Here is a 10,450-nt window from a genome sequence, read left to right on the forward strand (position 1 = left end):
CACTGACAGCTTGCAATGTTTTCTTGAGACATCATTTAAAAAATAACACGCTTAAAAATGTCTTAGTATCTCTCTGAATATGTTCTCAGAGGTTCAGCAAAAATGGAGAAAGCGTTCGGATGGTAAACGGGAAGCACAAAAGTCCAGAAGAGCCCCCTCAGATGCAGGTAAAGTCTCCTAAAGTTACACTCATTTCTAGTTGACCAACGCTGAGGTGTTCGGTTTCTAGCTCAGAGACAGGTGTTTGTGTTAGCAGAAGACCTCCTACACAGCGAGTACGTTATACTTAGCGCTAGATATAAAGGTTTTAGTTAAGCTGTGAGTGGATTTGACGCTTAAACTATGCTGAGAGGAGCTGTACAGGTCAGTTTGTTGATGTGTCAAACCGCGAGCTGCTTCTTCGCGGAAGAGTCTTGTCACGTGACCATCTGTTGGAGATGCTCGCCTAGTCACGCGCGGATAATTTAAAGTTTTCGTACACGTTCTATTTATGTTTAATGCAACATTTTCTTAAATGAGCGCGAAATTATATTTATTTAATGCACTACTCGTGCGGATAAGCGTTTCTGTGACACTTCGTACTTGCGTGAATTGAGCAACTAAAGCAGATTCTTTCCTATTTCATGCCTGCTATAACCGGACACCCATGTCGGTAAGTCATTGAAATGTGTGTGTTTGTTGAATTACTTGCGTAAACTGTGTGTGTTTGTGTGAGCTCTTAAATGTCATACAGTTGCTCTTGAAAGATTTGTACTGTATTGAATTCCTTATGCATGCACTTGTTTTAACGCAACTGATTCTGTTTCCTAAAAGCTTGATCTTCCGCTCTGTAAAAAGGGATGGATGTATATGCTGGATGAAGATGAAGAGGTACAGGTCTGCTTCTGTTGAACTTGATCTATTGCATGTCTATGGCTGTTATAAGGAAGTTGGCATAATTTTATTTTTTATATTTCCCTTGATTTTGCCTGAAATCTTGTTCAAGGAGCTAGAAAAATAGACAAGGCTTTGATTATTTGTGTGGTAGTACTGCTTTGTGGAAATGCACAAACAACTATGAGTACTTGTTTTTGTTTGTAGTGGAGGAAGCACTGGTTCGTGATCTCTGATTCAGGATTGAGATACTATAGAGACTCTGTGGCTGAAGAGGTGAGCGAGAACCACTGACATTGACTTGCAAATTAAATATTATCTAAGGACTGTACAGATATGTCATGTGGAAAACATGGAATACATTTTCGAATAAATTTGTCAAATAGTATCTGAAAGCATGATCTTATTTAACGACACTATCTTGAATTCTGCGTTTTTCCGCCCCGATAGAGAGATGAGGCAGATGGGGAGATTTATTTACGTCACTGTCTGCGAGTGGAGGAATTCGATGCCGATAAAAACTATGGACTTCAACTGCATGTAAGAAGGTGTCACAGAAGTTAAGAGGACCACTCATTGGACAAAAGTAAGAATATTCCTATGTGTCAGACCTCTGTGATTGATCTGCAGATGCGTCATGGACTGGTGACCCTGTCCGCGATGACCTCCAGGATCAGGAGGAACTGGATCGACACACTCAGGAGGAGAATATCGTTCAGGGATTCGGCTGAAAGCATCCGGTAGGACAGAGCTGAAGAAATAAACACAGAATCAGACATGGGCGGATTTCATGAAAACTGTCAAGAACATGTCTGAAAATTATTTTGAGATATGACAATGTTTTTAGGAAAATTCATATTTTACTTTCATGACATTTAAACATATTTTATAATTCACAGTAGTAGTATTTGCTATAATGCATGTTTAACAGTTATTTGATATCCATACTGTATAGAAATACAATAATGTGCTTATAATGAAAAGTAACAGTTTAAATTTATAGTAAAATAGCTGGATTGCAGTGAAGATAATGCAAAAATATCTTAATGTTCTTAAAATTATGTCCATAAAGCTTTTCTTATTAATATAACAAAGCTTAATATTTGTGCAAAATAAAATCTTTTTATATTTTAAATTAAATTTCATGTGAGATGTTTTCAAGGTATTTAGAATATATGTGTTTATTCAAATAATAAAAAAATATCCACATTAAAATCTTGCTATTTTGATGATGGTTTTCTGTAAGATTTCAGAAACTGTCAAGAAAAAAAAAGATAATGTTTTGTCTTTTGAGAGAAGAGATGAAACCTAGTTTTCATTCTATAAAGTGTTTTAATGACAATTAAGCATATTTGATAAGATACAATAGTTGCATTTGCAATAATGCAACTATAACATTCCAATAATGAGCATCTAATGAGAATCATCACTGTAATAAGAAGAATTAAGAACAAACTTAAAATAGAACAAAAATAAAATAGAAAAACAAATAGCTGGAACATCAATAAAATATCTAGATTACAGTGAAATTGTCATAAAAATAATGTCTCATTGCCAAAAAAAAAAAAAAAAAAAAAAAAAAAACTTCATGCTAAATGCAATTCTTTGCATTTTGACTGGTTTGAAACATAACATTTTTCATATATTATTCACCCATTAATCATTTATATAAAAATATATAAAAATATTCATGAATCTTCCTGTTTTGGTTATGGTCATCTGAAAGATTTGACTTTGAGCTTATAAACTGAAATAACATTTACATTTAGTCATTTAGCAGACGCTTTTATCCAAAGTGATTCATAAGTGCTATAACAAGTCTCCGTTAGCTTAAACACAGTACACATAGCAAGGGCTTTTAAATAATATAATAAATAAAAAGAAAACAGATAGAATAGAAAAAGCATAGAGCAAGCTAGTGTTAGAGTAAATAACGTTACTGATGTTTCCCTGAAGCAGGTTTGAGGTTTGACTTAGGTTCCTGTTTTCAGAAGTAGGAAGTTGATATCTCTGTCTGTTCTCAGACACCCAGACAACAGTGACATCAGCGACAGAGAGGACTCTGATTCCCAGAATGCACCTCTCACACCCCATGACCCGGGGTCAGATGTCGGCGGTCCGTATCAGGATGAACCCCGCATGACGTCCTCACCGTTACCCAACCGGCGGGAAGCCGGCGAGGGCCGCGACCGAGAGCTTGAAAGACGTCTGGAGGGCCGAACCAAGTGGTTCCAAGAGGGAGTTTCTGACAGGGAGGGCGAAGACCCCTGGGACAAGGTGGAGTTGAAGAAGGGTGTCGTGACTCCAGTGATTTTGTCCCGGCCGCAGGTTCCTGACGCTCAGACCGGGCCAGACATCGAGAGCAAGTGGGCAGACTTTGAGCAGCTTCCGATCGGAGAGAAAAGGTCCCCAGCTGGTGTCCAGAACCCCCAAACAACAAATGAGGGTCTTCAGGGGGAGGTGTGTTTTTAGCTTCAGACATCCTTTTGGTCTAGGACCGTTTAATCTGCATCATCTGTGTGTGTGTGTTGGTCAGGTGGTGTCTCTGAGGCAGCAGATCGAGGCTCTCCGTCAGGTCCGTGTGGCTGCTGGTGTCTGTGGTCCTGATGCGCCCTGCGCTCTGAAGCTGGAGCAGCTGGAGAGAGAGCACAGGGAGAGACGGCAGAAGATACACGACGAGCACGAGAGAGAGCGCAGAGAGATGGAGAGAGAGAAACAGAGACTGCTGCAGGAGGAAGCCAAGAACGCAGTGCAAGGTCAGTATGGCCCAAATAAGAGGGAAAGAACATCACAGTGTCATTCAATCGTTAAAGAAAGAAACATTCGATCAAAGGTGGCAGGAAAGTCATTTATGATGTTCGAAAAGATTACGGTTTCAAACAGATGCTGTTCTTTTGAACTTTGAACTTTGAACAGATTTATGTTTTCCACAAAAATGTGAAGCAGCACAACTGTTTTCAACATTGATGATAATCTGCGATGTTTCTTGAGCATCAAATCAGTATATGAGAGTGATTTCTGAAGATCATGTGACTCTGAAGACTAGAGGAATGATGCTGAAAATTCACAGAAATAAATGACATTATATTTTAAAATACGCATGTTTTTACTGTATATTTTATCAAAAATATAACCATTTAAACGTGAGAGACTTCTTTAGAATAACATTTTTAAAAATCCCAAACATGTGAACGTTTTTTTATAACTGTAAATATAGTAATTAAAGCTGAGTCAAATTATTGTTAAATAAAAATCAATCATTAAAATAACACGTTTTCACTACTTGAAATAAAATGTTAACTGACGTGAAATAAAGCAATAAGCCCTGTGAAGCCGTGGTTTACTGTGAATTTATAACGGCTAAGGGGCGACAAAAATAAAGCAAATGAAGTGTAATGATGTTAATAAAAACATTATTCTTCCTCCAAACAATGTAGTTCCTCAGAAACAGTTGTGCTTCCATCAAAGTGGTTGCAGAAGTAAACAAAGGTGTATGTTTGTAAAACAGCTTTGAACTTGGCTCAACCAATCAGCTTTATAATAAAATATATATAAAAGACTTGAACGTGTGTGTACATTTCACCATCACCTTGAAAACGAATAAATACAAATTAATGTGAACTACCAATATATAGACTTGTTTAAAAAAAAACACAAATGATAAAAATTTAAAAACAATAAAATCCTAGTGAAACAAAACCGAATTCTTCTATGTAATTCAACATATTAAGAAAAACCGTGCATGTATATCAGTGATACTAAAGTAACACTGATTTTGAAATATGACCAGGTGACTTTTCTCCATCATTTTAAGTACTAAGCTTGTGGTCACACGTCTCATCTTCACCCTGCAGCGATGGAGGCTCTGAGGAAAGCTCATCGGGAGGAGATTGAGAAGCTGAAGGCTCACGGAGGAGAGACCACAGACCCCTCCGTCAGACAACAGCTGTACGTACACATTTAGACAATTCATACACAATACATGCAGCAAGATAATCATGAGCAAAATAAGATATCCAGGATCTTGTGTTTGTGTCAGGTGCGAGTCGCTCGCTCTGCAGCACGAGTTGGACGGTCTGTCAGAGCGATATTCCCAGCAGTGCGTGGAGCTCAACCGCATCCAGAGCAACACCGAAGAGAGGAACGGAGAGATCCGACAGAAGGAGAGAGAGATGGAGCAGCTCCGGCAAGAGAACCAGGTAGACATGAAGTAGAGTCCATGAATTACAGATTCACCAATGAAATAATGTATGATACACACTTGTGTGTATGCACCCTGGCTCTGAGTCTAACGGGAATAAAAAACAGTGATTGAAGTTCTGCTGGGATGTCAACGGATATAAGGAAATCAGAATGTGATTCGGTTGTTTAGTTTTTTTACTTTTTGACAAAGACACAAAGCTTTTTTACTTCTAGTGTGACATAAAGCATTAGATGTGAAACTGATGTTTTGTTAGTCGTATCCTGCCACAAAGAATTATGGGAAATGTATGTTCAAAGGTTTGGGGCCTGTAAGATTTTTAATATGTTTGAATATGGCCTGTTCTGTTCACCAAGGCTTTTATTCAGTCAAGAATACAGGAAAAATAGTGAAAAAGCTAAATATATTTTTACAATTTAATTAACATAGTTTTCTATGCGAGTATGTTGTAAAATGTATTTTATTTCTGCAGTCAATCTGAATTTTTAGCATCATTACTTCATTATTCACTGTCACATGATCTTTCAGAAATCATTCTAATATGCTGATTTAATGTTTAATTTGATTATATATATTATATTTTTTCAGGATTATTTGAATAGTAAAAAGTTCAAAGGGACAGCATTTATTTGAAATAGAAAACTTTAGTAACATTATGAAAAGTTTTACTGTATCCTTTGATCAACTCAATGCATCCTTGCTGAATAAATTATGTTCCTAACGTGAAAAGAAGCTTACAGAAATTTTCCCACTTGTAATTATGGTGAAGTTCATGTGCACTAATTTCATAAACGCGATCATTCAGAAACAGCACATTTAATCCTCATGTCAGATATTGAAATCTAACTCGCAGCACCTTTAAAATTACAACACACACACATCCGTGAGTCAGAGGTGAAACAGATAAGGATGTCAGTGTCTGCACAGTAATGTCTCAACAGACAGCATCCTGTTTCATTAGTTCTCAGAAGAGTGACTGAGTTTTGTTTACTCACCCAGGACTGGATTACTAATACTAATCAGGGTTATTGCCACTACACAAATGCTACAAAATGGGTTTCAGATCAGCGTGAAGACAAATAATGACCTCTTTGTCCATGTGTGAATGAGCGTGTTTGTGGTTTTCAGTTTGGACGTGTCAAAATCACATTTCCTGTTCTTACAGGAACTGCAGGATCGTCTGACGGAGGAGATAAGTCTCATGCGATCCTTCATCACAGGTCAGAGGTCAGGAGTGGTTTCCCTCGGCAGCTACGAAAGGAGCACCTCCGAACTAGAGGTAAAGCTGTGACCTTTGACCTATACATGAAATAAAAATGCCTGCCATTATTTCATGAAGATTCAGAGAGATTTATTAATACATACAAGATAAAATGTAATCTGATGCTCAGTCAGTCATCTTGCAAGCACCCAAAAATATACACTATGGTTCAAATGGATTATTAACACCCGCACTAGTGTCATTATAAATAATTTATAAACCACCCACACAAATGGACAAATACAACAAATGACTGTTCATTTAAGGAGAAAAACAATGAGTGTATCATATTAGAATGATATCTGAAGGATCATGTGACACTGAAGACTGCACGAACGAGAGAAAAAAGGAGACAGTAATTACTAGATATTACATTCAGTTAGCTTTTCAGCAAATATAATTGTATATTTAGATTTTTTGTTATCAGTACATTTAAGAGAATCAATAAACTTTAAAACATGTTTTAGAATTACACTTTTACTTTTATGTATATGAAATCCGTCATATAAAATCATAGGATTCAACATAAAGTTTACAGAAATCATTTTCGATTCATAATATATGAAGACATCTTGACATGTTCCCCAGATCTCTGTGTTTAAAATACCTTGATAGGTCTTAAAATGAAACATTTTGTCTGGTTAATCTGAGCAAAATCCACAAATTTGGATGAAGTATAATTACACAGCTATATATTGTGAAGTTTTCGACGAGGGGTGCTGGTGACGTCATCGGGGGCGGGGCATGTGACGTGAGTGATTGGTGTTTCTGTAGACAAACACTGCCATCTACTGATCTCCAGCGTGCACACACTCCAGCAAATATCTATCAATATGTGAGGCGTTTTACATTCATTTATTTACTTCTTAAATGAACAGTCATTTGTTGTCTTTGTCCATTTGTGTGGCTGGTTTATACATTATTTATAATGACACTAGTGCGGGTGTTAATAATCTAGTTTTTTTTCCCCTTCCAGTTATGAAGGAAAACATATTTTAGGTGCTGCGACTGGACACTGGGTCATTTCCACCAATTTGAATAATCCTTCAGCTTTTTTTGCACATAATTTAAATATTCCATGGTATGACAAATGAGCTTTTGCAAAAACAAATAGTATGTAGTTTGTTCATTATAATGTGGTCAAAACATGGATGAGTAAATGTATCTGAATTAAATCAAAATGTTATTAAAGTAGTTATTAATGGAGTATTGCTGACATGTCCCTGTCCGTCTGTAGATGTTACTGAAGGTGAAGGAGAGCGAGGTGGAGTTTCTACACAAGGAGATCAGCTGTCTCAGGAAACAGGTCCAAACTCTTACTAAGGTACAACGTTTGTGTGACAAAATCTAAATGAAAAATATTCACTTTATACATGTTCCCAGTCTTACTGTCAAAAAGTGTACGTGGTCTAACCTAATCCGTTTGGGATCAGTAAATTTTTTTTATTTTTATTAATACTTCTATTCAGCAAGGATACATTAAATTGATCAAAAGTGACAGCAAAGAGATTTATAATGTGACAAAAGATTTCCATTTCAAACAAATGCAGTTCTTTTGAATGTAATATTCATCAGCATCAAGATTCACGGTTTCCTCAAAACTCCTGTGACACTGAAGACTGAAGAAATGATGCTGAAAATACAAAGGAATAAATTACATTTTAAAATAAATTTAAATAGAAAGCAGTTCTTTTAAATTGCAATAATATTTCACAATATTATTATATTTTTGTTTTATTTTTTAAATCTTATCAACCCCAAATGTTTGAACAGTAGTGTAAATTAAATGAAACCAACTTCAGTATTAATATATATGAAAAGCTTTATGGTGATGCTTAGCCATGAATAATCACTGGTTTTATTGTTTATGTGTGTAGTAACAGTGTTTCTCTGCCTGCAGGAGAATGAAGCTTTGAGCGAGCGCTATAAACAGGTGTATGTGGAGCTGACTGAATTACGGGGCCGCAGTGAGAGAGACATCAATGCACTTAAAGAGCATCTCAAACTCACTGATGCTGCACTGGAGGAGGGGCGTCTCCTAGGCAACAGCACCGACCAATGAGAGCACAGCAAGAGGGCAAATGAGACGGATGGGCTGCACCGGTTTCTCCATCTCCCTTTGGTCATGTGTATACAGGATACTGTGTTATGTGAAGCTCTTTTTTTATCTTGTTGGTTAGAAACTACAGTGGTGCTGAAAGTCAATAAACACTCCAGGCTCTTAAATCAAGATATATTCTAAGTTAAACACGTGAAAAAAAAAATGTGTAAAAGTGTATGAATGTCAATGTATGGGGTATCGTTTGTAAAATAAAATGTGTGAGAAAAACTAGTCAGATTTAACTTCACAATAAATACATTTATGCAGGCTTTACTAAAAATAAACTTTATGCAATATTTTTATTTAAAAAAAAATATTAATTTAATATTTATATATATATATATATATATATATATATATATATATATATATATATATATATATATATAAATTTAACTATATGACTATTACAACAAAGTATTAAAGGTAAATGTTAATGTTTTATCTAAATCTTCACTTTAAATCTAAATGTAAATGTTAAGTCCAAATCATAAATGTTAATCCTATGTCTTAATGTTATATATATATATATATATATTTTTTTTTTTTTTTTTTTTTTCATGTTCTCTCGCTCTCTCTCTCTGTAAATATATATATATATATATATAAATGTGTGTAACATATAGTAACAAATACAAAACATTAAACCATTTTTTTTACAAATATTTAAGTAATAAAAGTAATCTCATAAAGCTTATTTTTAGTAAACCTTGCACAAATGTATTTGTCTTGTAGTTAAATCTTGTAAAATAAATCATGTATGATAAAAGACATTACATATATAACAAAACCAGAACCAGCAAATAACATTCAAGCAATTTATTAAATAGAAGAGAGGCAGCTGAGGAGGGCAACCTCAAGTCATTTTGTCTTTGACAATATTCAAAAACATAAAAACAGCATTAAACTTTGGCTTATGGACATGGTTAGTGTAATGCAGGATGTAAACACAAAATGTGTTGACCATCTTCATTATTGCACAAATATATCTTGTTCATCTGGAACAGCTCAGAGGATCTTCAGACTGCTGGAGTGAAAAAACAAGAACATGAATATCTGAAAACCACATACACACAGTAACGCATAGTATATGTATGGTTATTAAATTGATGTATTACGTGTACCTGCACTCAGTCGTCATCATCATCATCATCTGGGACGAAGATCTCATGTTCCTCCAGAAGAGCAGCGAAATTTTTACTGATCAGATTACCGACATACAGGAACGGAATTACCACTATAAACATGCGGGTCAGACCGAACGGGACCTGCGGAAATATGAAAGCTTAAATGTAATATTATTCATAATTATTACAAATAATTATAAGAATATATGGGTGCTGGTTGAAGAATGTACATTTAAAATAAAAAATATGAAAATGAGTTTTGTATAAACAGTACGGAAAAATTGAAATATCATTAAACTGACATGTCTTTGAATAAATGATTTATAAAAACAACCGTACACGAATACTTCCTTATTTTATAAGATACGTGCCGCACCATTCATTTGATTGGTTGCTGGTCGTGTCAGTCAAGCCATTTTTAATTGTGATTGGCCAGGACGAAGCCCAACCCTAGATGCTGCGTCCCTTTGGCAGTCTCTAGCTGCAATTAGACACGTATAAACGCACCTTAACTGGTTTAGGAAGGACACCCCCCGTTGTGGTTGACACGGCGGTTCGGCTGAAACACGTTCCTGGTGCGTTTACTGATTTCGGGCCAGTGTTGCGGATCAGCGATGCCGTATTTCTAAGGAAAAAAGCCCGAGAGAGACGACCTGCCAACGACGCCATGTTTCCTGCTTGTGTATTCCAGAGACACGCCCCTTCTTGCGTTTGTAATTAGGGGGCGGGGTAAATTTGAGCTATTTATCTCGGGCGGTTACTAAACTCATAAAAAATATATACTTTAGTGTTTTATTGAATAGTTGTGTTTAATCATTATATCATAATATTAATTAATAATTGACACTGTATATTTTGCATTAGTAATGTCAATAAAGCTTAATAAT

General features: G+C 35.7%; 2 protein-coding genes across 3 annotated transcripts; one reads left to right on the top strand and one right to left on the bottom strand.

Annotated features, from left to right (window-relative positions):
- Positions 1 to 347: 347 nt before the first annotated feature.
- triobpa (TRIO and F-actin binding protein a) lies at positions 348 to 8,565 on the top strand. Its single transcript, XM_052544897.1, has 12 exons — positions 348 to 652; positions 814 to 870; positions 1,081 to 1,149; positions 1,324 to 1,413; positions 1,504 to 1,613; positions 2,898 to 3,333; positions 3,410 to 3,629; positions 4,728 to 4,821; positions 4,913 to 5,072; positions 6,240 to 6,353; positions 7,573 to 7,659; positions 8,236 to 8,565. The coding sequence occupies exons 1-12, from the start codon at positions 647 to 649 to the stop codon at positions 8,395 to 8,397; spliced, it is 1,605 nt and encodes a 534-aa protein (XP_052400857.1). The 5' UTR covers positions 348 to 646; the 3' UTR covers positions 8,398 to 8,565.
- A 675-nt stretch (positions 8,566 to 9,240) lies between these two features.
- On the bottom strand, positions 9,241 to 10,271 carry smdt1b (single-pass membrane protein with aspartate-rich tail 1b). 2 transcript variants are annotated; one of them, XM_052546223.1, is made up of 3 exons: positions 10,071 to 10,271; positions 9,561 to 9,704; positions 9,241 to 9,460 (listed from the first exon to the last, which is right to left on the bottom strand). In XM_052546223.1, exons 1-2 carry the CDS (start codon positions 10,230 to 10,232, stop codon positions 9,567 to 9,569), a joined length of 300 nt encoding a protein of 99 aa, XP_052402183.1. In that variant the 5' UTR covers positions 10,233 to 10,271; the 3' UTR covers positions 9,241 to 9,460; positions 9,561 to 9,566. The 2 variants fall into 2 exon arrangements, with proteins under 2 accessions (XP_052402183.1, XP_052402182.1); XM_052546222.1 differs by having other exon boundaries at positions 9,241 to 9,463; positions 10,071 to 10,266.
- Between the last annotated feature and the right edge of the window lie 179 nt (positions 10,272 to 10,450).

The sequence above is a fragment of the Carassius gibelio genome, chromosome B1, assembly GCF_023724105.1.
Source record: "Carassius gibelio isolate Cgi1373 ecotype wild population from Czech Republic chromosome B1, carGib1.2-hapl.c, whole genome shotgun sequence".
Lineage (NCBI taxonomy): Eukaryota > Metazoa > Chordata > Actinopteri > Cypriniformes > Cyprinidae > Carassius > Carassius gibelio.